The sequence below is a fragment of the Tarenaya hassleriana genome, unplaced genomic scaffold (genome assembly GCF_000463585.1).
Source record: "Tarenaya hassleriana unplaced genomic scaffold, ASM46358v1 Cleome3, whole genome shotgun sequence".
NCBI lineage: Eukaryota > Viridiplantae > Streptophyta > Magnoliopsida > Brassicales > Cleomaceae > Tarenaya > Tarenaya hassleriana.
In genome coordinates, this window is record NW_010966177.1 from 2,252,664 (window position 1) to 2,279,405 (window position 26,742).

General features: G+C 39.4%; 5 protein-coding genes across 9 annotated transcripts; 2 read left to right on the forward strand and 3 right to left on the reverse strand.

Moving 5' to 3' along the window:
* Nucleotides 1–641: 641 nt before the first annotated feature.
* Nucleotides 642–6,996, forward strand: LOC104818846 (ISWI chromatin-remodeling complex ATPase CHR11). 4 transcript variants are annotated; one of them, XM_010548617.2, is made up of 25 exons: nt 642–941; nt 1,331–1,462; nt 1,556–1,662; nt 1,838–1,950; nt 2,149–2,246; nt 2,327–2,506; nt 2,587–2,808; nt 3,030–3,164; nt 3,237–3,519; nt 3,611–3,684; nt 3,828–4,048; nt 4,122–4,209; nt 4,291–4,384; nt 4,462–4,650; nt 4,750–4,784; nt 4,888–4,964; nt 5,076–5,165; nt 5,274–5,343; nt 5,477–5,531; nt 5,612–5,670; nt 5,755–5,920; nt 6,018–6,196; nt 6,299–6,514; nt 6,608–6,709; nt 6,790–6,996. In XM_010548617.2, the coding sequence occupies exons 1-25, from the start codon at nt 723–725 to the stop codon at nt 6,808–6,810; spliced, it is 3,225 nt and encodes a 1,074-aa protein (XP_010546919.1). In that variant the 5' UTR covers nt 642–722; the 3' UTR covers nt 6,811–6,996. The 4 variants fall into 4 exon arrangements, with proteins under 4 accessions (XP_010546919.1, XP_010546921.1, XP_010546922.1 ...); XM_010548619.2 differs by having other exon boundaries at nt 6,608–6,700; XM_010548620.2 differs by having other exon boundaries at nt 6,608–6,700; nt 6,795–6,996.
* LOC104818845 (serine/threonine-protein kinase CDL1-like) lies at nt 6,986–9,906 on the reverse strand. Its single transcript, XM_010548616.2, has 5 exons — nt 9,481–9,906; nt 8,491–8,690; nt 8,217–8,406; nt 7,541–7,932; nt 6,986–7,458 (listed from the first exon to the last, which is right to left on the reverse strand). Exons 1-5 carry the CDS (start codon nt 9,602–9,604, stop codon nt 7,090–7,092), a joined length of 1,275 nt encoding a protein of 424 aa, XP_010546918.1. The 5' UTR covers nt 9,605–9,906; the 3' UTR covers nt 6,986–7,089.
* A 1,279-nt stretch (nt 9,907–11,185) lies between these two features.
* On the reverse strand, nt 11,186–15,057 carry LOC104818847 (probable serine/threonine-protein phosphatase 2A regulatory subunit B'' subunit TON2). Its single transcript, XM_010548621.2, has 12 exons — nt 14,725–15,057; nt 14,440–14,531; nt 14,187–14,249; nt 13,998–14,096; nt 13,707–13,865; nt 13,409–13,480; nt 13,186–13,318; nt 13,042–13,106; nt 12,863–12,938; nt 12,682–12,783; nt 12,101–12,293; nt 11,186–11,684 (listed from the first exon to the last, which is right to left on the reverse strand). Exons 1-12 carry the CDS (start codon nt 14,864–14,866, stop codon nt 11,438–11,440), a joined length of 1,443 nt encoding a protein of 480 aa, XP_010546923.1. The 5' UTR covers nt 14,867–15,057; the 3' UTR covers nt 11,186–11,437.
* Nucleotides 15,058–20,065: 5,008 nt separating this feature from the next.
* On the forward strand, nt 20,066–21,169 carry LOC104820111 (ethylene-responsive transcription factor ERF086). Its single transcript, XM_010550484.1, has one exon. The coding sequence runs from the start codon at nt 20,096–20,098 to the stop codon at nt 21,167–21,169; it is 1,074 nt and encodes a 357-aa protein (XP_010548786.1). The 5' UTR covers nt 20,066–20,095.
* Nucleotides 21,170–23,012: 1,843 nt separating this feature from the next.
* On the reverse strand, nt 23,013–26,686 carry LOC104818850 (zinc finger CCCH domain-containing protein 58-like). 2 transcript variants are annotated; one of them, XM_010548625.1, is made up of 7 exons: nt 26,279–26,686; nt 25,998–26,143; nt 25,633–25,689; nt 25,320–25,442; nt 24,912–25,223; nt 24,481–24,795; nt 23,013–24,101 (listed from the first exon to the last, which is right to left on the reverse strand). In XM_010548625.1, the coding sequence occupies exons 1-7, from the start codon at nt 26,367–26,369 to the stop codon at nt 23,727–23,729; spliced, it is 1,419 nt and encodes a 472-aa protein (XP_010546927.1). In that variant the 5' UTR covers nt 26,370–26,686; the 3' UTR covers nt 23,013–23,726. The 2 variants fall into 2 exon arrangements, with proteins under 2 accessions (XP_010546927.1, XP_010546925.1); XM_010548623.1 differs by having other exon boundaries at nt 25,986–26,143.
* Nucleotides 26,687–26,742: the final 56 nt, after the last annotated feature.

The window sequence follows — 26,742 nt, forward strand, 5'->3', positions numbered from 1 at the left end:
GAAGCCTTTGTATATGGATCATATAAACCCAGAAATTACCTCACTCCCCACTAGTCAGGAATCGAACACTCAATCTCAAGGTGGAGTTACCTCCTGTCCAAGTTTGACCAAAACTTATGTATATATATATAATACATATACATATATATGTATATGTATTATATTTGTGTAGTTTCTAGAAGAAAAAGACAGTTAGACAGAGTAGAAACACCAAACATTATCCTCAAGATAGATAGATGTAAAATAATGAAATGTCAGACCAAACAGTAATGTTTTATTTATATCATCACTTCCACATCTCTAGTGTGTGTATATATATATATTTAATAAGTCGAATCGGAAAGAATATCGAGAGTTTAGGTATAAAATAAAATAATATATAAAAAATTTTCTTTTTTTAAAAAAAAACTTATTAGTTAAACCCAATGGGCCTGACGCAGCCCAGTTATTTAGTATTAGAGTCCAAGGGCGGGAGTTTCCACGGTTCTGTTTTTTTTGTGTGTGGCGGGAACCTGCTGTCGAGATACGCCACGTGGCAAATCGTAGCCGTTCATATATTACCATCTGATCAACGGCCTTAAATAACTTGGAAGCCCTTGTTTCAAAAGTCGGTCTTTGGATTTTTCTTTTTAAATTTTTTCACTTTGTGAGTTTTACTGTCTGAAGCGAAACTCGGGAAGGAACCCTCGACTAAGAGGGGAAAAAGAAGATCCGGAGCGTCCATGGCGAGAACCTCGAAGCGCGAAGCTTCTTCCGACGACGCCTTCTCGTCCGAGGAGGAGGAGGCGCAGAGGGTTAACGATCAGGTCAACGACGAGGAAGATGAGGAAGAGCTCGAGGCCGTCGCTCGCTCCGCCGATTCCGACGATGTCGATGCCGCCGGACTTTCCCCTGTGTCCGATGAAGATGCCATCGCCGCCGCCGAAGATGATGACGAAGAGGTGGGGGTTACCGTTTCTGTTCCCCCTCGATTGTTTCGATGTCGAATCTGTTTTTTACTTTTCTGTCTTGTCATTGTTCATTGCATGATTAGGGTTTCTGTCGGGATTTTTGAATTAAAAAAAAAAAGAAATTGTGTAGTGGGTGTGTTTGGAACATAACAGTGCACCATCTTGGAGGCCTTGGAGTTTGGATTTCTCGTGTCTACTTAGCCCAATTCGCCACCGAAAAAAGCTTACTTTTATAGGAGTGACATAAACTGTATTCACTTGAAGGATTTTTTTTTTGGTTTTTCTAAAATGCATGTTCGTGTTTGTTCCATGGACTGGTACGAGGACGCGGATTTTGAGGATATCGATCACCCACTCCATGATTTTGATTTCCCAAGCAGGACGATGAAGATGGGGAGAAGGCTGAAGTCAGCAAGCGTGAGAGAGCTAGACTTAAAGAAATGCAGAAAATGAAGAAGCAGAAGATTCAGGAAATGTTAGATGCCCAAAATGCTGCTATAGATGCCGATATGGTGTGTTTGAATTGCAACATAACTGGGTTCTCAGCTGCTTGTGGTTGCTGTATTCCATATGCATTGACCAACCTTACTCTTCTGTATACGCAGAACAACAAAGGGAAAGGAAGATTGAAGTATCTTTTACAGCAAACTGAGTTATTTGCGCATTTCGCCAAAGGTGATCAATCTTCATCTCAGAAGAAGACCAAAGGAAGGTATGTAAATATTACATGTTGGAGCTCTTTTATAGAAAGTAGCTCATTCATGGAAAATTGATTTGGGTGGGTCTTTTGGTCTTAAAATAGGCTATTGTTCTTGACCAAAACTTCACTTATGGAATGTGATTGGCTGTAGCAATAAATTTGTTGAGTCCTATTTGTAATGATTCAGGGGTCGGCATGCTTCCAAAATCACCGAAGAGGAAGAAGATGAAGAGTGTCTAAAGGAAGAAGAGGACGGTCTATCTGGAGCTGGAAACACACGGCTGGTCGCACAGCCATCTTGTAAGAACCTGTGTTTTCCGCCCTTTTAACTTATGAATTCCGTATAATCTCTTATATGTTTGATAGCAAAAAGCTTTATTATTGCTGACTATTGATTATCTGGCCAATCGTTACAATACGATTGACACTTTACATCAACTCGTCGTTATTTTAATGGGAGAATTTCATTTATATTGTCTCCTTACTTTCATTATACAGGTATCCAGGGGAAGATGAGAGATTACCAACTTGCTGGTTTAAACTGGCTCATTCGACTGTATGAGAATGGCATAAACGGAATTCTTGCAGATGAAATGGTTTCCCTTTGCTCCTATGATTTTAAATGACGTGTTTTCAATTATTCTTTGCTATTAACAGTTATCATCATGTTATCTAGGGTCTGGGAAAGACGCTACAAACAATTTCTTTGTTGGGTTACTTGCATGAGTACAGAGGAATTACTGGCCCTCATATGGTAGTTGCTCCAAAATCAACCCTTGGTAATTGGATGAATGAAATACGCCGTTTTTGTCCTGTCCTGCGCGCTGTGAAGTTCCTTGGTAATCCGGAGGAAAGAGTAAGTGCAAATCCTTTGCATGAAAAAAGATTTTTGTTCTTTTGGTGTGAGGTTGCTTAAATGGCTATTATATAATGCAGAATTATATTCGCAAAGAGCTGCTAGTTGCTGGGAAGTTTGATGTCTGTGTTACAAGCTTTGAGATGGCCATTAAAGAGAAGTCAGCTTTGCTTCGTTTTAGCTGGCGTTATATAATCATTGATGAAGCACATCGAATCAAGAATGAAAATTCTCTCCTCTCAAAGACCATGAGACTGTATAATACCAATTATCGGCTTCTTATCACTGGAACACCCCTTCAGGTATTTATCCCATTTTCCCTTCTGGGATTTCTTTTAGATACAGAAGCCTTGTATTTAATTACTTATTCTATCTGGAAAAAACTTTCCTTGTATGTCTCTTCGTTTTGACTGTTTTGCTTTAGCATCCATCCCCTCACATAATTTGTCTAACTTTTTTCCTCTTTTAGAAAATGATGTGTTTGTCGTGGTATCTTATAACTATCCTTGGTTCTTCTATGCAGAATAATCTTCATGAGCTTTGGGCTCTTCTCAATTTTCTTCTGCCTGAGATTTTTAGCTCAGCAGAGACTTTTGATGAATGGTTTCAAATTTCTGGCGAGAATGACCAGCAGGAAGTTGTTCAACAGCTTCATAAGGTATGCATTTATCCTTGATATAGAGTTTTATGATGTTTGGTTGCCCTGTCACTTACATAAACAATCTTTTAGGTTCTTCGGCCATTTCTTCTGCGGAGATTGAAATCAGATGTTGAGAAAGGTTTGCCTCCAAAAAAGGAGACAATTCTCAAAGTTGGCATGTCTCAGATGCAAAAACAGTACTACAAGGCATTGTTGCAGAAGGACCTTGAAGTAATCAATGCTGGTGGAGAACGCAAACGTCTGTTGAACATAGCGATGCAATTACGTAAATGCTGCAATCATCCTTATCTCTTCCAGGGTGCAGAACCTGGTCCCCCTTATACCACAGGAGATCACCTTATAACAAATGCAGGCAAGTGTAACCTTCATACTGGATCCTTTTGATTTATGTGGATGGTTGCGCTTGTGTTTCAAGTATGAGTATATATGTTTCTTGTTTCCAGGTAAGATGGTTCTTTTGGATAAGTTGCTTCCGAAGTTGAAGGAACGTGATTCGAGGGTCCTTATATTTTCTCAGGTAAAACTGCTGCTAGAAAGTGCAAAAAAATGCCTCTCTATCGACCTCCTATGCGTTTCCCTTCTTTTAGCAAAGTGTGTGAAGTATTGTTCTTTTCTTGCGTCATCATTTAAATTCTAAGCTTCTTCCTCACCCGATATCAGATGACTAGGCTTTTGGATATCCTTGAAGATTATTTAGTGTATCGAGGTTACCGGTACTGTCGTATTGATGGAAATACTGGCGGTGATGAACGAGATGCTTCCATTGAAGCCTTCAATGTGCCAGGAAGTGAGAAGTTCGTTTTCTTGTTATCTACTAGAGCTGGAGGGCTTGGTATCAATCTTGCTACTGCAGATGTTGTAATCCTTTATGATAGTGACTGGTTAGCCTCTTTTCCTATTCATTGTAACATATGGCTTCTCTTCATGCTTATCGATACTGGTGGATTGTGACAGGAACCCCCAAGTAGATCTTCAAGCCCAGGACCGTGCCCACAGGATTGGTCAAAAGAAAGAAGTTCAAGTCTTCCGATTTTGCACAGAGGTTAGAGCATTCCCTTGTACGTCAAGCTAGAGCTGCTGTGAGCATTTTGGTTAACTCTTTATTCGTTGTTCCAATCCTTAGTATACTATTGAGGAGAAAGTGATCGAAAGAGCTTATAAGAAGTTGGCACTTGATGCTTTGGTGATTCAACAAGGACGATTGGCGGAGCAGAAAAGTATGTGTTTATATGCCAAAGTTCTTCTTATGCATCAAGTTGCCCTGATGGACTAATACCTTTTCTTTCTGATGCAGCTGTTAATAAGGATGAGTTGCTTCAAATGGTGAGGTTTGGTGCTGAAATGGTGTTCAGTTCTAAAGATAGCACTATTACGGATGAGGATATAGACAGAATCATTGCTAAAGGAGAAGAAACAACGGCTGAGCTTGATGCCAAGATGAAGAAATTCACTGAAGATGCAATAAAGTTTAAAATGGATGACAGTATGTGCATTAGTAACCATTCTTTTGTCTTTTATGTGGTGATTCTCTTGCATGCAGATTGAAATGTTCAAATCATCTTATTATCTGGTTCTGTTGCAGGTGCTGATTTTTATGATTTTGATGATGACAATAAGGTAATTCTTGGATTCATTTTATTGTATTCCTACAATTCTCGTTATCCTGTACAGTATTTGCGCCTCATTGTTACAAATTTCTTATTTAAATTTTGTTCTGTAGGATGAGAACAAGTTTGATTTTAAAAAGATTGTGACTGAGAATTGGAATGATCCGCCAAAAAGAGAGAGGAAGCGCAAGTAAATGTTACTTCTGCCTCATACATTGTGTGATCATCTTAGTCTTTCTAAATTCTAACCATTCTCTTACATGAAAATTTCCTCCTTTTTTTTTCTCTCTACCTCCTTCAGCTACTCTGAGTCTGAATACTTCAAGCAAACATTGCGGCAAGGTGCTCCAGCTAAACCCAAGGAGCCTAGAATTCCTCGCATGCCCCAATTGTGAGTAACCTCGATAAATTCTATTCGTATTCATGAACTTTCTATTCTTCCGAACAGTATCTCCTCACCCAGTTAAGAAAAAAAAATCATTTCTTGTGCATTTTGCAGGCATGATTTCCAGTTCTTCAACATTCAGAGACTGACTGAGTTGTATGAAAAGGAAGTTCGTCACCTTATGGTGGGTATTTTTTTTAAGTTGAAGAGAAGTTCACCATCTGATTCTGTAAATGCTTGTCATCTGAATTGTGTACAATGGAGAGTTTTGGGCTTGTGAAAAGATTAAGTTTGTGGCTTCTCTTTGATCGTTTCAGCAAGCTCATCAGAAAAATCAGATGAAAGACACAATCGAGGTCGATGAACCAGAAGGTCAGTCATTTCTGATACCCTCTTTTCCGACATGTTTTCTTTTTCTCGAACCAATTACTGATCAAGAAATGTGTCCTTAGAAGGTGGAGACCCATTAACTGCTGAAGAGGTGGAAGAAAAGGAAAGATTATTGGAAGAGGCAAGTGGGAACTTTTTTTTTGGGGGGGTTATATTTTGATTTGAGTTGGATTGATTCTAAGGCAGTGTGGTGTTAAATTTTCAGGGTTTCTCTACATGGAGTAGAAGAGACTTCAACACCTTTATACGGGCTTGTGAGAAGTATGGTCGGAATGACATAAAAAGCATTGCCTCGGAGATGGAAGGGAAAACAGAGGAAGAGGTTGAACGTTATGCCAAGGTTTTTAAGGAGCGATACAAGGAACTGAACGGTAAGCGACTTACCTCAGATTTTTGGCTTAGAGAACTAGAATTTTGGCTTGGGATTACTGCTTATGTTATAAGCCCCCTTTGAAACTGTTTTTGTAGATTATGACAGAATCATCAAAAACATCGAAAGGGGAGAGGCGAGGATTTCTAGGAAAGACGAGATCATGAAAGCAATAGGGAAGAAACTGGATCGGTACAAGAACCCTTGGCTGGAACTGAAGATTCAGTACGGTCAGAACAAGGGAAAGCTGTACAACGAGGAGTGTGATCGTTTCATGGTTCGATATCTCCATCCATCCAAACTCATACTGTTGAATCTAATGTCACGTCATTCATCGAGATTTTGAGATTTGAACCCATGAGACCGGTTATGGAAACAGATTTGCATGGTTCACAAACTCGGGTATGGGAACTGGGAAGAGCTGAAGGCTGCGTTCAGGACATCACCATTGTTCAGGTTTGACTGGTTTGTGAAATCACGCACCACTCAGGAACTCGCGAGGAGATGCGACACTCTGATTAGGCTGATTGAGAAGGAGAACCAAGAGTTTGATGAGAGAGAAAGGCAAGCCCGCAAAGAGAAGAAGCTCTCAAAGGTGTGAAACCCTTCTTGTATCTTCTTCATTAACATACACATTATAACTCCGCCATTATTCCTGTGTTTCCTCTGTTTTGTTTTGGGGTGGCAGAGCGCAACGCCATCGAAGCGGGCTTCAGGAAGGCAAGTGACAGAGAGCCCGTCTTCATTGAAGAAGCGAAAGCGGCTCTCCATGGATGATTACGTGAGCTCGGTACTAATTCTATCATATATATATATGTATGTATCTATGTATATGCATATAAAGAAGCCTTAACCATTTGTGTGGTGCAGGGTAGTAGGCGGAGGAAATGATAATGAGACGGTCATATGTTGTAATAACTGCCGACAACCCTGGCGGAGTATTCCTTTTTTGGGATTACGGCATTGTCCGAATTCGTTATGGTATTATTTGTGTAACCCCCGAGTTATGTAAAACGTTAATTTAGTACGTTTGGCTTTGCTTATCTTTAATATAATGAAATGGATAGAGTAAAATCATTTTCAAGTTGATTTGTAATAACAGCAATAACCTCAAAGGCTAACATGTCATGAAAGTAAACAAGACTAATCCCTCCCTGTCCCTGTTAAGATTCACAAATCCGACCCTGAATTCATCAAGTCCCTTCTCCTACAATCCGGAGAGTTTCGATGCGTGGCACTGGCAGGTGACCCCAGCCGGCTTCTGGTCTCTGCCGGGCTGCCATGGCTGCTCCTCCTCAGTTCATCTCTCGTCCTGACCGGATGCCGCCCCCCTCTGCCGTTTGGATCGTAACTTTGCGATGCTAAGTAAGTTAGAGCCGTCACCACGTCGCCTATGAGCGGCCTCGTGGCCGCCTGCTCTTGCAAACACATCGCTGCAACTGCAAGCGCCTGATATAGCCCGCGCATCGGGTATCTCCCTTGCAGCAATGGGTCTGCCATCTTCGGAAACTTTCTCCGGTCCTTGAACAACGGCCTCGCCTGTAAACAAGACGAATCAAATATGATATCAGGTCAGATTGCGTAAAGAAATTCAGGATGATAACGATGCTTGCTTGCTTACCCATGCAACGAGGTTGTGTTCCCCAGGGTCTCGGGCATTATCAATGGCCTTACGACCCGTGATGAGCTCCAGAAACACGACTCCAAAGCTATAGACGTCGGACTTGAGGGTGAGCTGGCCGGTCATTGCGTATTCCGGCGCGCAATAGCCATACGTGCCCATAACACGGGTCGATACATGCGTTTTATCCCCGACTGGCCCCAATTTCGCTAGCCCAAAATCTGATAACTTTGGATGGTATCCTTCCCCTAGAAGTATATTCGACGACTTTAAATCCCGATAGATCACGGGCGGGTTCGCTTTGTCGTGCAGATACTCCAGTCCCTTGGCTGCCCCCGCAGCTATTTTCATCCTCGTGTTCCAATCTAGAGGCTCTCTATCAGGTGGAAGATCTAATAACCGAGTTTAAACCGTTACTACTGCTGCATACAACTATTCGAGATCCGATATCCACGCACACACATATATATATCTATATTATATATATATATATATACTATCTCTGCAAATGGTAGGTGATACCACAATGCTACTTCTAGGTTTGATTCACGCGTTGCTACAGGGTTTTGGGATGTATCCATCATCTATCCTTCGGTCCAAATAGAGAACTTTCGATCCGAGATTCATATCAATAGGTTTAAATACAATCAAAGAAAACGATCCGTGAAGCAATTACCATGAAGGTGATCCTCCAATGAACCTAAAGGCATGAACTCGTAAACGAGAAGGCGTTGATCGCCGTCAGCACAATAACCGATCAGACTCACGAGATTTGGATGGTGGAGGAGACTCAGCATTAGAACCTCTACAAGAAACTCTCTGTTCCCTTGTAGGCCATTTCGGTCTAGCTGTTTAACCGCAACTATCTGCACGTATAATAACCGTCGTCAAATCAAAAGGGAATATCTTAGGAAGATAAATTTAAAGGGCGATCTCGTTTGAGACTTAACCCGTCCTGGGCTTTCAAGGCGACCCTTGTAAACACGTCCGAATCCGCCTTCCCCGAGAAGGCATTCGGGTCTGAAGTTATTTGTGGCAGCAGCCAATTCTCGGAAGGTAAATGTCTGTGCTGCTATATGTGCTGTCGCCCCGTCTTTTCCAGCTGCCGCTTCTTTCTTGTGTTCGGAACCTCCTTTAGATTTCGATTTTTCTACAAAAAAGGTAGTACAAATACAATTACATGATGACTACTCTCTGTTTCAGATAGTTATTTCCTCTACTCGTAAAACATAACACCCGGGAAACAACGGGTAAAGAAACATCGAACAAGAAACAGAAAATCGATCATACTCCAACCGAATATCAGATCCGAATAGCAGAATCGAGTTAAACCTAAAGATTTCCATATTCAAATAGTGACGACAACTTAAACCACGACGGGTTTCGGGTTTAAACAGATAAATCAGGACTAAAACAGCGAAAGGGGATTAGAGTGTAATGAGCAATGTGACTGTATTTTTCCCGAGAAACGGCTAAATATTCAACTTCAGATCATCAGCTTAAACCTTAGAATTTCCATTTTTATGATTCCTAATTTGTCAAAAAGCATTCACAACTCTTGTCTTTACATGTCCTAACGCAATTCATATATAGAGAACTGACCACCATTTCCATTCAAGAACTGTAATTACCATCAATGTTTACCCCAATCAGAGAATTATGGACGAGACAGAAAGGATAATTTGGAAATGGATTAATCAAACTCAAATCAGAACTCCCAAAACCCAACAGATCTCTCGAATTTTTAAGATTCCAGAAACCTCACAGCCATGAAACTATCATAGATGAACTAGATCAGAAACATCAGCATTTCGTCCTACTCCACAGCAAATCATCATCAAGGCTCCAACTTTGCGAGACTTGGTACACGAAATCGATCTAAATCAAGAAAATTGAACAGATCCCACCTCGAAAATCCACAAAATTGATGAAAATTTCACCTGAACTGACATGGTGGGAGTGAGCAAGTGAGACGTCTTTAGCTGAAGCTTCCTTCTTCACTGATTCTTTCGCAGCACCTTCCTTAGCCGAAGACCCGAAGCAGCAGGGGAGACATCCACTCATCTCCCAGGCTTAAATCCTCCGAGCAATTGAAATTCGAAGAACCCTACTGACAAAATCAAGTGGAGAATCCAAACTCTTCTTCTGCTCAACACATCTCGAGACTTTTACTGTACCCTCGAGAGGAAAACATGCAAAAAAAAGAAGCTTCGGGCTTTTTCAACGCATCTCTCTCTCTCTCTCTCTCTCTGATCTTCGGAGAGAAAGATCAAGAACAGCGGCAGATCAAGAAATCGAGGGAAAAATTTGTTGTGGGTGCTACGCAAGATGAGAAGAGAAGGTGGAGAGAGAGAAGGAAAAGGGTTGAAATTCAATTAAATGATTTTTAAAAAAAAAAAAACTATCAAAGTGGAAAAATGTCGTCTTTTGTTGAAATTTAAAAAGAGATTAAGGAAATCATTATCCGTTAAACCGTGGGATTAATGCTTAATTTATGTTGCCGTCACTTATCCTTACGAGATTTAAAATATTTCACGTTTCGCCAAAAAGAAAATATATGATTTCTTCAAAAATCAATTGAAAATTTTCAACAGTGATTATAAGTGAGCTTTGTAAATTTATGTTTATATTTGCACGTTTAACTTTTCAAAACACGTACATGAACGTTAACCTCGCTTAACATTTCCATATATATATATATATATATAATGGGCATATTTCTTAAAATTAAAATTTACTTCTCTACTTTGCGAGAATTACGACAACGGGAAGATAAAGAAAAAAGATGCATCATTGCGGTCGGAAAGTGGGACCCTCCCTCAGACATTCTCAAACCCCACGTTTTCTTTAATTTCCCCTGACAGATGGCTTTTGTGTGAAATCTATAAGATTTGTATTATATTTATATATAGAGGTATATTTGTTGCTGAAAACTCACTAAAGAAGAATCCGAAATTAATCATATTTTATATTTACTCATAATGGCTATTTATTGGCATGCAACTTTAAAAACACTAAATAACACAGTTATTCGGATGAAAAAATGTTATGACATTCATACCAATTCCTACAAGCAAAGCTCTAAAGCTATATTTTAAGTAACTTTAATTTTACTGGAATTTTCAATTTAAATTAAATTCAAATTTGGTTCATTTCGTATAATTAAAATTATATCCAAATATTTAAATGCATTTATATACTTATTTAATTCGATTAAATATTACATAACCAACCCAAAATCAGGACTACAGTTACCATAATCAATTCAAACCCGCATTTAAAAGCAGGCACTTGGTCCAAATCTAACGTCTACGAATTTTGAAATGTTTAGCTTAGCTTTTATTTAAATCCGCGTAAAAGCAAATTTATATATCTGATTATTTTTCTCAAAGAGTTTTATCATTTTAAAAATTAAATTGTTACCCGATTTTTTTTTTTAAAAAAAAATTGTAACAAATACTAATTTACATGTGCCACGCACTCCCTAGTATACACGCGCATGGTTCAAGCACAGCAAAGTCCGCATCGCCTCCGGAGAATGTCGCACTGCTTACGTCACGCGAGGACCTCGAGAGTCATACCGACACGTGGCAATTGATCAGGTCGACGGCGTTCCGAACAGACAATGCACATGAGCGTAGTGGATAATTATCACCAGAGAAACATTCCTCTTGGGAGGGAACCAACTATATAGACAGCGATTTCGTTTCCACTAAGTTTAGTTTCAATCCACCAGCCTCCGGTTTCTTACACAGAAAACAAACACACATCAGACATTAAACACAAACACTTTTTAACACACGATCATGCTTCTTCCACCACAAAACTCGCAAGCCGCCTCCTCGGCCACCGAGATTCCGAGACAATGGTGGTTCCAATGCCGTGTTTCGTAAACGGTCACTGCTGTTCTTCCTCGGGGGGTTCCTCTTCTTCCTGCAGAAGGTTCTCGCGGTTGTCATGAGCCCAGAAACCTCGGACGTCAATGAGCATGCTGGCCACGGTCCCGCCCTGTTTACACGTCAGTAGATCTGCTAAAGTGATCTTTAACGGGTCACCAGGCTTCACCATGTCCCAGATCTCGTCTCTTACGTCCTCTATGCACAGCTCGTAGTTCCCTCCCTCTATCCATTTCTGGTGAACGTCTCTGTGTTCCAACCATTTTTTGAAGCACAAGTCATCATCAGATATGGGAGTTTAACAGAGACAGCCGTAGAGGTTGTTTGGTGAATATAATATGGCAATTAGTTAGCAAAGTTTTTGTCTTTCCTTCTTTCATTTGCATATATATATATATATATATATATATATATATATATATGCACTCATGTCTCTGCATATCTGAGGACTCGGGCGGGACTAAGCTCACGGGCCACAAGCAGACAATTTTACAGAGTTTCATATTGGAAGATTGCATCAGGTAATATCACAACTCTGTGATGCTCCCTTCTTTACTTCCAAAGATTGATCTCGCATGAACTTTAAGATGTTTTATTTGTAAAAAGCTGCAGAAATCTACTGAATGTTTATAGAATTCAGTCAGCTTAATGGCAAAATCATTACCTGAAAAGTGTGTGAATATCAGCAGTAGTGAGAAAGCCCCTCCCATGGAGATCGAGACAGCGAAATAAATATGTTAACCCCTCTGGAGTGTCTTTGTTCTCCAGAGCAAGAACAAAGTCGAGGAAACTCTCAAAGTCCATCTCTCGGGCATGTCCTCCACCGCTTTTCCCACGCCGGACATGCTCATCAAACACTAGGAAGAAACTTTTTTAGGTAAATCAGCACAAAAGGGTGGAAGCTAAAGAGACACATAGATTGACTGCTCAGTTTCATCATACTGTTTTCCATTTCTCTGATGGGCACAGGGCACCCAAACAGGTTCGAGGTCTCTAAAAGCTATATGTCAGTAAAAAAAAATACTGCCAAGTTCACCATCGAGTAGAAAGCCATACAATGAAACTCAAATACCCTTCATGATTCCCAATTGATTGAACAATCACAGGAGAGGGTGAGCACTGATCCAACTTTCAATATCCCACGTCTGATCTAAATCATCTAATCGGGTAATCTAGGACTGATACTAAGCATGGTCAGACCACTAGTGGTGGCTTTTTAACAAAGACCAAAGCATTTAGTTTTACCTCTTTCAATGAAAATCTCAGTCAATGTCCCATCAGCATATTCTTTGAGTTCTTGCTTGCTCAGTGATCCATTCATATCTTTATCGAGTGCGAGAAACATATCTACAGAAGAAAGAACCATAACAAGAATAGTTATCAAGTCGTAACAAGAATTGATTCTTTCAATGAAATGCACACCCACCGCATATGCGTTGAGCTGACGTTAAAGAGAACCAATTCTCTGCCTGTTCAGTGTCAGTGACTTCTTCCTCGCTTTCCTGACATAAAATATCAGGAGAACTATCAGTACACGCAAGCAAAAACACAAATGTCTGACATCGGGAAACATACTCAGTTCCAGTCTATTTCATTTGAACTTACCTGATGCAATTCCATTAGTTCCTGCAGACAGTTACTGAGTAGGATCTTCTTAATACAGGCTTTCCCTGTAAGCGAAACAAGTCACATTTATATACCTATGTCAGGAAACTTTCCGTTATCTAACTGTAAATCTTTGGTACCAACCTCGTCTATGGGGATCACAGAAGAAGAAAAATTTGTGGGCTGCTATGCGGCAATACATTTGAGCAAATGCTGGAGGCATGTCCCTTAGTTGAGCCAGATTAGGAATCAGACCATGAATATAGGCCTCCATTTCCTATAAATAACAAAACTAAGCACGATGGTCAAGGAACTCCATGACAGAGTCAAATTCAATCTTGATACTTTAGAGCCACCAGGTACTTACATGAGGTTGAAGGAAACCATCAGAATCTTCGTCAAGCTCACTCATGTCAATTCTGGCCTGTGTAAGCGATACCTGAACAATTTTGAACAAAGAGTCGGGAAAATTAGAAGGAACTATAATTCAAAAAGAGTTGAGCTGTTGAGGACCATTCAGACACAAAATACTAGCAGGAAACAATCAGGAAGCTACTGACAGTCAACAAAGCAATGAAACCCCCTGTGATAATGCTTAACCATATTAATCAAGCAAATAAACAAGTAGATATATGGATAAAAATAGAGTAGGGTAAAATACTCACTGTGCGCATCACATAAAGGTAGAAGGGCAGAATGGCAATCCTTCCAGCTTCATCTTTCTCAAACTTCATAAAATTTGATGGGCTGAAAAACCGGCGACATTTGGGACCGATTTGTTCTGTACATACAGAGGCAATGTGGCAGAAGTCTTCATAATTCATCTACAAGAACAACAATTAGCTATCAGAATCCTCAGAAGGAGACAAAAACATATTTCTATTTCTCAGATGATAGAAAAAAATAAATGAGAAGAACCAACCCAGTTCGTATCCCTGTCTAGTGGGGGTACATACCTTTTCCGCACCAGTGGCATCATCAATCACACAGTTTTCTCTCAAGCAAACCCACATAGCATCCAAATCATCAGTATTTAACAAAAGATCTGATTGTTTCTGAGACATGAATCAACAAGTTGAAAGGAGTTAAACATTAAACATCTTCTCTTCTGAAAAAATACAAAACATTCGCTGAATAGCTAGAACCTTCAAAAACCGGTATTTTGCAAGCCTTTGGACCCTGTGACTGATAGATCCTTCTTCTGGCTTCTGAAACAAAAGAATGGCCACGAACTAAATGTCAATCAAACAAGACATAAAAAAAAAGAAAGTAAAGTAACAACATTTTCCAAATGTATCAAATTCAAAGCTTAACCAAGGGTGTCACAACCAACTTAATCAGCAAGAACACGAACATATTATATTTTAGAGTATAATAATACCCATGGAGGATACATGCCTTCTTGTAGAAACTCGGTACTGTGCCTGCTTCAAGGCTTTTTTGCTGCTTCTCTTTGAATATTTCAAGCAAAATTCTCTTCGTCTCAAGCTCTAAAAAACAATGTACGCCAAAGTTAAGCAAAACCGAGAGCATGTTGCTGATAAGATTAAGAAAAACAGTACATTTTCTCCAACAGCCACAAATTTACTCGTCGCCTTAACGCCAAAAAGTGGAATTGCATTCATATTCTCGAACTCCGATATAGATCGAAACCAGGTAGAATTAGACAGAATCAGGACCTACCCATTAGAGCTTCGGATCCCAGTCCAGTACCAGACCCAATGTACCGTCGTAAATTTCTGACCCAAAGCATGGAAGAAGGCGGCGGAACCTTCCTCTGAATCGAGGTGTCGAGGCTCTCGCCATCGCTAGATCCGCTATACATCGTCGAAATCACGCAGATCCCGACAACCTAAATTGACTCTAGAGAGCAGAAATTGTAGCCTCCGAATCCAATTAGAGAACCTAAACCCTAAAATCGAAGGCAACAGCGAACCCGGACGGAACTGCAAAAAACCCTAGCGCGCTCTATCTCCCTCGCGAGCTCTGATCTCAAAGATTCGAGCTTCAAAGGCACCTGACGTTTTCTCCCTTTTGCTAACTAAGTCCCCAAAGGTCACAAATATTTATTTAGCCCCTAAAATTCCTTACATATTATGAAAATCGAATAATAGTTTCTTAAGTTACTGCTTGGTACTATCCTTCAAAAATTGACGTTATGGGCATTTCAAAATCGTGAAAAAGGATACGACTTTAGAATGCCCATATATATATATAGGTGTGTGTATATATATATATAGGTAGTTATAAATATTTTAAGATTGTAATAATTTGGGTGTCATGGAAAATCCATTACACTGCAGAGATTGAAACTACGACTTCTCAATATCAGCCATGGCACAAAACCTGGTTTGGGTTGCAGAAGTCGACAATGAAACAAGACAGATGTTTAATTCGAGACCCTCTGATTGGGACAGAGGTTCCACAGTTTCGGTTAGGGCATGTTCGGTTTTCGATGTCGGTTGAAAAGGACAAAACCGGTTTCGGTTTGCTTAAAACCAGAGATGTGTCCGACGTGACAGAGAATCACTCTCACCCTCAACCGTCGGACCCTTAAAAAATCACATGGTACGTGCGACAGATCTTTTTGCCCACCGCAACACATCTTACTATCGTCTCGGTGAATCCTATCCGTTTAACCTGACAACGTTCTCAGATTTTGACACGTCATCAAAGTGGGTCCCATCTTAAGCTCGCGTCAACGGTTACGTGTCGACAGTGCCCACATACTAGGTTCGGTGGGGCTTCTAAGTAGCTTACGTGTCTATTTTTCACTGGTTAAGGGTGCCCCCAAAATCCAACTGTGTAATTTCTCTCTCTGTGTTTGGTGTTTTTAGCTTAATTAGTGCAAAAACGATCGTGAAAATGGAATCTAAATTTTGTATGAAATGACAATTTTCTTTTACTTGTTTTACTTTTTTTTTGTTATCAGATTCTATGATTATGTACGCTGATTATTCTTAATAAATTATTTGAATAATATATATTATTTTATATGAGATTAATCGCAAAAGAAAAATATTTCATATTATGATTCAAATCTGAAACTTTTCAAAAAAATTGATAAACCAATAGATTAAATATCGGGTATATGGCGGGAAAGATGTGGCTGCAACCACTGCACGAGGGGCGTGCCACGTGATGAGTACGTTTAGGAAGAAAGAATAACGATGTTTAAATCTGAAACTTTTAAAACATTTTGATAACCCAAGATATTAAATCTTGGATTTTCCCTAATTAATTTAGACGATAACGATGTGTTTTTTTTTGTAACTATATGAAAGATGTAATTAATTACCATAATTAATAAAATATTACAGAGATTAAATGTGATGATAATGAAAGCCTGGCTTTTCGGTCATTATGTTTGGACTCTCGTCAAAGTCCGAGTTTCTTCTCAGACAACCTTTTGCCCGGCCCCTAAATCCCGGGCTGTCCTTTTGACAAATTTCTTAAAATCACAAGAAAAATAGTAAAATATTTGCATAAAAAAATGTTTTTTGCTTTCCAGTTTTCCTGTTATTAAATCACAATATATAAACGTAGAGACGAATTTATTTTTAAAGTTTAACCAAAAAAAATATTTTTAAAAGGAGAATTACATAATATAAATGTATATTACGACAGAAAAATAATGTCTCAATATGTTCACGTGATTTTTATCCGTAACGAAATGCAACGTTAGGATCGCCCGGCTGATTAATAAATGTATCCATTATAGTGTTGTAATTATAAATCAAGGTCTTATTATTCGAAAATATTTAAAATATTTTGCAAACACTGAAAATGGTCAAACGGAAGCTTGTCCCACGTCAGAGTTCAAATCTCAGTGGAGGAGTCAAAAGGGTGACGAGATTCTAATTCTTAGATTATAAGTTCATATATTATTAAAATGATGAAGATAATAAAACAAAATACCTGGACCTAGTGATATCTGTTTTATTCTAATCATTACATTTAGGACACTGTTTACTGGGAGATGGTTACGTTGGAATTTATTAAAAAACCAATCAATCGGCGGACAATATATAATTATATATTATATCTACTATATAATTTTGATATAGATGTAGTTTTATAAAATTCTATAAAAATAAATAAATAGTTATAAAATTGAAAAATAAAAAAATGATTGAAACTCAAAATGGCTTAACCGGGAACATTTAAAATTTAAAAATATCAAGAAAAAATTAATTGAACTTGTTACATGTAAACTGTAAACATTTAAAATTTTAAAATATCAAGTGGCTTAACCGGGAAAAAATATAGAATATTACGTCAAATACTTAAATTCATTTGATTTTTTGTTATATGTTGTATTTGTGTATGTATATGCATTGGTTGCTGGTTGTGATATCAATTTTTTTTGTCATTGTAAATATTTTTTGTTGTTTTTCTCTTATTGGTTAATTGCAATTTTATGTTTGTGGAATTTTTTAGAAAAAAAAATTGGTATTTATGGTAAACGTAACTAATGTTTTTTCTATAACCGAGAGGTTCATCTGAACTTTCGGCTCAATCTACATCCCCTCAGATCCGGGAGTAACTTTTAGAGTAAGGATCCCGAGAACAACACCCTATCAGTTGGTACATTTTCATTTTTTTTTTATTTATAGACAATGAGCAAATGGGTCACAACGAGAAGAAAATGCCAAAAGGGCAAAATTGAAAAACTTTAAAAAACAAAAATATACATTACAAAAATACTTTTTTGACCATTTTTATGATAGAAAAATATTATTTTTACATTGCCAACCCCTAATACAAGGAGGCCATCGCACTTTCCGTGATGGCACTTTTTGTTAAGATGAAATCTTTCATTCAAATATAGTATATGATGAACACATTATTATATATATATATATATATCATGTAATTCTTTTTATATAAGTTGAAAACTTTATTTGACATATTTCAATCACGACCAGCACAAGAAACACATATTTATGTGTATATGTGTTTAAAATATAATAATCCGGCTGGAAATTAAAAGAAATGTCCCAACATTGGTGCTATTGCTTTCCGATCACTTCCATTTGACTATTACCCCTTTTTTTGGGGGGTCAGTCCAAATATTGTTCTAAGAGACCCTTCTAATTGTTATTTACACACCAAATTTATATCGATTTACATTGTAACCAAATCACATGTTTTACCAATTGAGAGTACTATATAAAACATCATTTATCTACGTGACAGATATAAATTTGTCACGTCCAATTACCATAAAAAATAATATTTTTTTACACCAGTCTTTGTATCATACATGCAGCAGGCATGATATGAAATAAAATTTACATGTAATTATTAATATTTGTATATGTAGACTGTGAATGACATGAGCGGTTTTACATTTGGCGAAACCGTTATCTAAACACCATTCAATAACTTTTATGCGGAATATTAACACGTTTAGTCCAAAAAAAATGTTATATATATGTTATTGTTATTCTATTTATTTCAAAAAATTTAAATTAATAAATATGATATGGCATATGTATGTGTATATATATATATATATATATTTGATTTTCCAAGTGTATTGCTACATCCGTGTGTGGGAAGACGGTATTCACATGTATTACCCTGAATTAGAAGATTGTATATAATATATATATTTTTTAAATCCACCGTTATTACCAAACACAAAATTTGCATGGGTCGATCGAGACATGAACGTGTGGATTTGTCCACAAACCCACCATAGTTTCTCTAGTCATTTTTTGTTTGGTTACATTGAAATATTGTCTCTCTTCAACCACTCCTTTGAAAACCATTACAAAGAGACAAACGAAATTTAAATCAAAATCTAATTTGCATGTGATCACTACTCGGCATTATATGCAAATTACATGTATTTTAATTGATTGGGATTTATATATTTAGTCAAAACTAATTTATAAAATCATACTCCTAAGTGCCAATTTTCATAGATCCTCGAGGCAAATCATAGGTAGGGTTATTGCATATTGCACGTGATCACTAGATAATGTTTTGGTCTTGTTTACTTCTTTCCTTTTATAATAGCATTTATTTAATCTCTTTAATTTATCCTCTTTCTTTTTTTTTTGCTCAAGTTACATGATGTAATGTCTGCATCATGCATTTAGATATCAAGATAACCCCACTACTACTATACTTTATAAGTATCATCGCAGTACATCGACCATCTTCACCTCAAATTAATTTTATCTATTATCTAGGAATATTTTTAGGATCTATTTTGGATTATCTAATGGTAACAAAACTTTTTTTTTATAATATAAAAATTGATCGGAACTTTGATCCCACTACATTTATATGAATGTGGTTCTCCAATTGAAAACTCGAATTTGGATTGAAAAAGAGTTTTTCTCTTTTTTTTGTAAACAGTTGAGCCAACCAATCTTGGATAATGGTAACAAAACTTAAGAATATATATTGTCGAATTAAAAAAAATCATATAATATTGCAAAAAATTTGGTATGCCAAAATAACTTCACTATGAAAAATTAGGGTTTCGGATATCGAATCGTGGTTTAGAGAATGCTGGAGTTTTACCGGCAAAAAAAAAATGTTCCTTTCCCCCTAGTTACGCTAAGATAAAGATTGGAGAGAGTGAGCCATTCCATATTTGCAGTGGTTCTAATGCTTCTTCTGAACCCTTTCTTAGGCCTTTTGAGTAACCATCCATGTATTATGCGTGCGTACGTACGTACGTACGTACGTACATACATACATACATACATACATACATACATACATACATACATACACACGTCCAACTTGATATTCACGATATTCTTTTTAAAAAAGCAACAAATATAGAACCAAAAGGAGCAAAAAGATATAATTCTAATGAAAACTGTTGAATCAAAAGCTAACCTACTCTCTCTCTCTCTCTCTCTCTCTCTCTCTCTCTCTCTCTCTCGTGCCTTTCTATATATAACATTCACTTTCACTTCCAAAGAAACCATCATCTACACAAAGAGCAACCTATTCATCATACCACACCACTTTGTAATCTCAAAACATCTTCCAAAACCCTAAAAAAAAACCTCCCAAAAACAAGATCATGACAAGCTCCCAAACCCTAGATAAACCCTTGGCAACCTTCGACACATGCCAAACTCAACTGGGTTTTGCTCTGATCCACCAGGACACAACCAGCAAGATCAACAACGACAGAAATGCCGCAAAACCTTCCACCGGAGAGAGACGTGGCCGGAGATCGAAGCAGGCGGATCCGGGGCGGTTACTCGGCGTCAGAAGGCGGCCGTGGGGCCGGTACGCGGCCGAAATCAGAGACCCAACCACGAAAGAGCGTCACTGGCTCGGAACGTTCGACACCGCTCACGAAGCCGCTCTCGCCTACGACAGAGCCGCTCTCTCCATGAGAGGCACTCAGGCAAGAACCAACTTCGGTTACACTCCCGCCGACATTCACATCATCCTCACAAACCCTAATCTCCATTCTCTCGTCGTCTCCCCTCACAGAAATGATTTCCAATCCCTTTTGCCAAACGCTCCTTCCCAGTTCGTCATTGATCATCATCACCACAAACAATATTACCGTGAGCCAAAACACAGCTTTCACCAAACCGCATCCCCTACTGCCGCGTTTGCCAAAACGCCGGTTCAGTCAAACGCCGTCCACGCGTCTCAGAGTCCACAGAACTCTTCGAACGGATCACTATCTTCATCTCTAGACGACGAAAACAACCTCTTTTTCTCGTTATCCGGCCAAGAACGTAGCTCGAACTCTGGTTATTTGGACTGCATTGTTCCTGGACACTGTCTGAACCCGCCACAAGACACCGACGAGACCAAAGCCTCCGAATCGAACGAAGGGTTTCGTTGCTTCGACGAAAGCAAAGCACTGATGAGCCAATGGGACGATGATAATAATAATGATCAGTTTGGTTCCTGTGATCTCTCGGCCATGATCAGCAATTACAATACTGCTCTGATGTCATCAATGGAGGAGGTTCATAACCAAATCAATGGTGCTGATGACTACTCAGTAATGTCTCAAGATTTTTGTTCTTGGTCGTCTTCTCCTTCTTCTGTGAATGCTGCTTCACTACAGTTTCCTTCTTTTGGAGATGTACTTGCAGTTGCAGACACAGGCTTCTACTCACTCTTCTGACACGCACTCTTTCTCTATATATATACATATACATATACATATATGTACTGCCTGTCATTGTTGCTGTTAAATATTTTATGTATCATGAGGTCCTTTTTTTTTGGTTGATTTTTCGTACTTGAGGGAATATGAGATTTTGTAGATTCTTAAGTGTTACTTCTGTGGTTAGTTGAAAGAGTTGTATCGGAAAATTAGAAAGGCACTTTTGTCCATTACTACTCTTTGTAGTAGGGTGGGCGTTTCGGGAAACGGTTCGGGTTCGGGACGGAATGAATCGGTTCGGTTCTTTAGGTTTTACAAAAATAGGTACCAATCGGATTTTTTATTATATTCGGTTCGGTTCGGTTTCGGTATCGGTTCGGTTCCGGGTTTTATTAAAAAAATGATAGATTCCCTTTAAAAATATTCGGTTTTTCGGGATTTTTAAAGTTCGGTTCGGTTCGGTCTGGTTCCAGAAAAATTCAGTCTCTCAAAATGGTACCGTTCGGGAAATAACAGCGGTTTCGGATCGGAAAAAATACCGTCTTAACGGTTCGGTTCCGAAGAACCGAACCGAAACGCTCAACCGTACTTTCTATCATGCACAAACACCCACTAATATTTTTATTTTTTATTTTTTATATAACCTGGTTCCCGTCCCTTCGTCCCAACTACATCCATCATAGGTCAGAGACGACCTTTTATATATGAACCATTTTGGTCTAGAAATTAATTACATCCATTCCCACCAGTAAAATCGAACACAAAACTTTAAGAACGAGTTTGTCACCAATTATTGGGACACCCACTAATATTTATATGGACATTTAAATATTGGAGACTTAGATAATCTTATTATTGGGATATATATATGTATATATATATATATATGTATAATGATTAAGTATTGGGGAGAAGCCATGATGATGTTTTTGGTCTAAATGCCATGTGTGATGCGCATCACTGTTTCATGTCCCCTTCCTTTGCCTTCACTTTTCTCTACAGAAGAGAAGGCTCCGACATCGATCGCCAACCATTTTGTTTTATTCGAAGGTTTCTTCACTGAAATTCATCACTCCCTTTTCCAAACGTTTTACTCCCTCCTTTTATTATTAGATATCATTATACATATAGTATGTTTTGTTCTTAATTTAGATTTTTAGGTGATTTTGTAAGAAAATTTACAACTCTACCCTTGATTAAAAAAATTAACTTTAATAAAAATTAATGAGAGTGTGATTTCATAGGAACATATATGTGATAAAATCTAAAACGACACTCTTTTAGAAACGGGGGAGTATCAAATATACATTGTTATCAAATCAATAAAGATACAATCACACATATTAATTACGTACCTATATATAATATATACACATATAAATAATGTATGCGTGTGTACATTCGATATGAACAGTCGCAAACATGAATGAAAGAGCACACATTAGTACTTAGTAGGATCTTAGGATGTAGTGTACGGACACGTACGTACTTTATCATGGGGGACGATGTCCGGACACGATCCACTTGAATGGTGAGAGCAGGAAGGGAACTCGTCGGTTTTTCAAGGATTATGGGCATCTCTGTTAATGCGTTATTTCATACGCAACCAACTGCGCAAAGTATTTTCTTTTCATACGGTAGCCGTCAAATCTAAGAGGACCGTATGGAAACTACGTACAGTGCCAACAGAGTTAACAAACAGATGCATAGTTCATGTAGAATTTTTAACCACCACGACAGGTGCGGAGTAAATCCACCGCTCTCACGCAATAATCTACAAATCACGTAAAACAGATAAACCAGACCTCATATTCTGAAGGGTTGGACCCATGATCTCCCACGATGATAAGACACACCAACAGAACTGAAGGCTTCCCCGTTAAGATAGAATCTTTGCGATGCAAATACATATCTTCTTCCATAATGATCTAACAGATCCCCGAGATCAGTGTCCTGAATGTACCATTCGAAACCAACCGCAACGCAAAATGATATTGTTTTTTGTTTTTCTTTCAGGGAGAAGATGAAATTATTACAGAAGAGTAACATTCTCATATGGTTCGATGATCGAATCTACTTTCTGTCTTTCTCAGCAGCATGTCTCTCCAGCATCTTTACCCGATAAACTGCAGTCATCATCTTCTTCTTCTTCTTCTTGTTGCTGAGAGGCTTAACATGGTTCCCAGATTCAATTAATCTCTGGAAAGAATAATAACTGGGGATTTCTAGGAATTTGTAAACAGGGCCATTTATTATTTAATCGTTTACCCAAAAAAAGGAGAAGATGATGAAGAAGAAGAGAAGAGAGAGAGAGAGATAGAGAGAGAGAGAGAGATGGCCGTATAAGGAGACTGACTATATGGACATGGTAGGGAGACCTAAAAGGAGATATGTCCGAAGCAGTGAACACATCGACCGGTGCTTTTGGTCTCCGATTCCGTCGTGTGTCGGCTCAAAAAATATTTTTTAAATGTTCCTGATGTTTTGATGGAAAAAAAAGGGGAAAAGGATGGGGATATATATATATATATATATATCAGAGGAACAGAGATTTTTGCCTTTGAACTTTTGCCACTTAGCTTGAAGTCCGAGCTTCTAAGCTACTGCTACCGTCGACACCAGCGGTCTGAGCAGGAGGCTCTGGATGGCTCGGACCACTTGTCGGGGATGAGACAGTGGCAGGAGCCGTCTCGGACCCACTTGTTGTGGTCTTTGGGGACACAATTTCTCTGCTGGAGCTAGAGATGAGCTCTGGCCGCAGGTCTGACGAGGAGGACGATGGGGCTAACGTCCCGAGCGAGGAGCCCACCGGGTAGGGGGCCACGGGCATGTCGGTCAGTGAAGAAGCAGAAGGGCTGTAACTGAGCGAGCCCATGGAGTGATCAAACCTGCAGGCAGGTCCGAACCTGCAGGTGCCGTGCTGGGCAAAGTGAGTGCATAGTGGTGTCCCCTGCAAGATATAGTTTTTCGTTTTCAAGCTACCAAAAGGTTGATGCAGAAGAAGATCTATCATGTGCAGATGAGAAAAAAAAATCAAAACTTTATAGATGATCACGAAAAATCTACCATAAAGTCTCTGACTTTTTCATCATGTAATGCCGATTTTAAGCCGAGGGGGAGAGAAAACAGAGTATCGTATGAAACTTCTCGTACCAAACTGATCAATGCAAGTCATTTTACCCAAAGTTTTTTGCTTTTCATGGCCAAAGCTGATTTTATGCAGATCAAGCAGAAACAGAGCCTTCTTTGAAGTTTCTCAAGCCAAACTAAACATGTGTCATAGGTAGACATTGGTGGATAGTGAGAAAATGTGAAAAAGAAAAACTTACAGGACGGAGGGGAAGGCCGGTAGGGCCGAGGATAACACTTGTTATTGGAGGAACCGCATCCAGAGGATGATGGTATCTGCACGAGGATCCGAATTTACAGTTTCCCGTCCTCATAAAGTACTGGCACTCAGGTTGGCCGGGACGCTGAGGAAACAATTGTTCCTTCTGGGTACTTGAAGGGCTCACAGAGGAAGGCCCTGACTGATATGGTCCTGTATATGCAGGAGCTGAAGGAGATAACGGAGCAAGCCCGTAAATGGAGCCCGATCCAACAGATGGCTGAGTGCCTGTGGAGGGTATGGCACTTACAGAAGCCTACAGCAGTGGCAACAATGGATAGGAGGGAGAAGACTTCAGCGCGAGAAAAAAAAAGGGGAATGCAGATAAGATTGAGAGAGTACAGACCGAAAAAGGGTTTGCATGACACATACCGCATATGGGTTCCAACCTGAGTATGGAACCATACCAGGAGGAAGAACCATGGTTCCGTAAGGGCTTTGAACATATGAACCCGGTAAAAAGGGAGGCCGTGGCATAACAACCTCGTATTGCTGGGACGAAGGAACAGATGGAGACTGAACTGTTGGATAGATAGCCTGAGCAGCCATGGGGGAAACCTGCATAACGGGTGGCGGTGGTGGGGAGGGCAACTGTACACCAGGCGGGACGGGATGGTGGAATCTACACGTTGCGCCAAATTTACACTGACCCGTTCTCATGTAGTAGGAACATTCTTTTTCCCCCTGTTATCAGTTAATAGAAATTTAAAGAATTCACACAACATCAAGGAGAAGAAAGATCAATAAACCAGTCCCAAAAAGAGTGATCAAACTACTAACCAGGCGTAATGGATATCCCATATAATTAAGCATCACAGGGGTACTACCCGAACTGCTTCCCTGTCTAGGATGATGATACTTGCAAGAAGCACCGTACTTGCACGTTCCAGTCTTCATAAAGTGCTGCAGAGAAGCATACATTTGCGGATTTTTTAGGAAGGCGGGGAAACAAAACAGCAACAGAATACAATCTCATAGACAGAACAGAACACAGATGGGTTTATTGTTTCAGTGGAAACGAAAACGAAGTGCATTGCAGAATCCAAAGTCATTACCAGTCAAGCCTCTCAACTGACATGATCAAGATTAGTACCTGACACACAGGTTGTCCAATAGACTCTCCTGCATCTCTTCTAGAAGCTCCCATGACCTGAAATCACCACATAAGTTGCAGTAGAAACACCAAAACGATCAAATGAAAGCATCAAACAGATCAAGACCTAGAATTTTGGAGAAAACGGAAAAAGGAAACAATGCCCTAGAACCAAATATCTTAACTTTCCTCGAATTTACTGTCCGATTAGGCGTAAAAGACCTATCAAACGAGGATACAGGAATGGGGGAAAGAGACTGATGATTGATCAATCATCAGAGCCAGTCACTGATTGAACAGATCAAAACCCAGAAACTGAAAGTGATTTCAAGAGCAGAACGAAGGGAGATTACAAATGGGATCACCGCTCCACGGTCTCGAGGGTGATTGAACCGACACCTCGACCCGTACCCGCAGGCGCCAGTTCGCAAGTAATAGATACAATCGGGCTCGTCGGGTCGTTCCGGGTACGATTCTCCTCCGCTTCGCAACCCTAGACGCCACATCGAAGCTACACACGCAATGAAGGGAAACAAGAAAAAACCCACAAAAGGACACCTTAATCTCACAAGGCTAATCGTTAATCAAACCGAGAAATCAGCATTAACCAGACAGAGCACGAAGAATGCCGGAACCGTTACGTCACCTTCGACGCCGGTTTCACCTCCTGGAGCGGACCATTCCGGCGATGGATCCGACCGCGACCCTTCTTCTCCGGCGCGACCGTACCGCTCCATTATACCCTAACCTCGTCACCGACGGAGACACAACCACCGTCGGAGGAAACCCTTCCGAATGTGCGAGCTCCAATCAAATGGGAGTGTCGGAAAAAAACCACAAAGGTGAGACGGAGAAGAGAAAGATTACAAAAACCCAGATCGTGGTTTCGCCTCCGCAGCACAACTGAGTCGCTTCGATCTCTCGCTTAGCTCTGAAAATTTCGTCTACTTTTTAAATTTAATCTTTTTTTTCTCAAGGAGTTTTCTTTTTGGAAGTGATGGGAAGTTTTGATCTTTCTTTATGCGTGGTCGCCTTTTTTGTGGGTGCTTTGCCGGTGGTGGTTAATCTACGCGCCCAAACATATAATCAATGACTCCCCCCCCCCCCTTT

Coding starts and splice junctions, on each gene's coding strand:
- LOC104818846 (XM_010548617.2), top strand. CDS start 723: ATGGCGAGAACCTCGAAGCGCGAAGCTTCTTCCGACGACGCCTTCTCG. Junction 5,344..5,476: donor AGGAAGTTCGTCACCTTATG/GTGGGTATTTTT, acceptor TGATCGTTTCAG/CAAGCTCATCAGAAAAATCA. Junction 6,710..6,789: donor TGGATGATTACGTGAGCTCG/GTACTAATTCTA, acceptor TGTGTGGTGCAG/GGTAGTAGGCGGAGGAAATG.
- LOC104818847 (XM_010548621.2), bottom strand. CDS start 14,866: ATGTATAGCGGATCTAGCGATGGCGAGAGCCTCGACACCTCGATTCAG. Junction 14,532..14,724: donor GGGATCCGAAGCTCTAATGG/GTAGGTCCTGAT, acceptor ATTGTTTTTTAG/AGCTTGAGACGAAGAGAATT. Junction 13,319..13,408: donor ATGGTTTCCTTCAACCTCAT/GTAAGTACCTGG, acceptor TGTTATTTATAG/GAAATGGAGGCCTATATTCA.
- LOC104818850 (XM_010548623.1), bottom strand. CDS start 26,369: ATGGAGCGGTACGGTCGCGCCGGAGAAGAAGGGTCGCGGTCGGATCCA. Junction 25,224..25,319: donor TGGGATATCCATTACGCCTG/GTTAGTAGTTTG, acceptor AACTGATAACAG/GGGGAAAAAGAATGTTCCTA. Junction 24,102..24,480: donor CCGGCCTTCCCCTCCGTCCT/GTAAGTTTTTCT, acceptor TATATCTTGCAG/GGGACACCACTATGCACTCA.
- LOC104818845 (XM_010548616.2), bottom strand. CDS start 9,604: ATGAGTGGATGTCTCCCCTGCTGCTTCGGGTCTTCGGCTAAGGAAGGT. Junction 8,407..8,490: donor GCCTTGAAAGCCCAGGACGG/GTTAAGTCTCAA, acceptor TTATACGTGCAG/ATAGTTGCGGTTAAACAGCT. Junction 7,459..7,540: donor AACACAACCTCGTTGCATGG/GTAAGCAAGCAA, acceptor TCTTGTTTACAG/GCGAGGCCGTTGTTCAAGGA.
- LOC104820111 (XM_010550484.1), top strand. CDS start 20,096: ATGACAAGCTCCCAAACCCTAGATAAACCCTTGGCAACCTTCGACACA.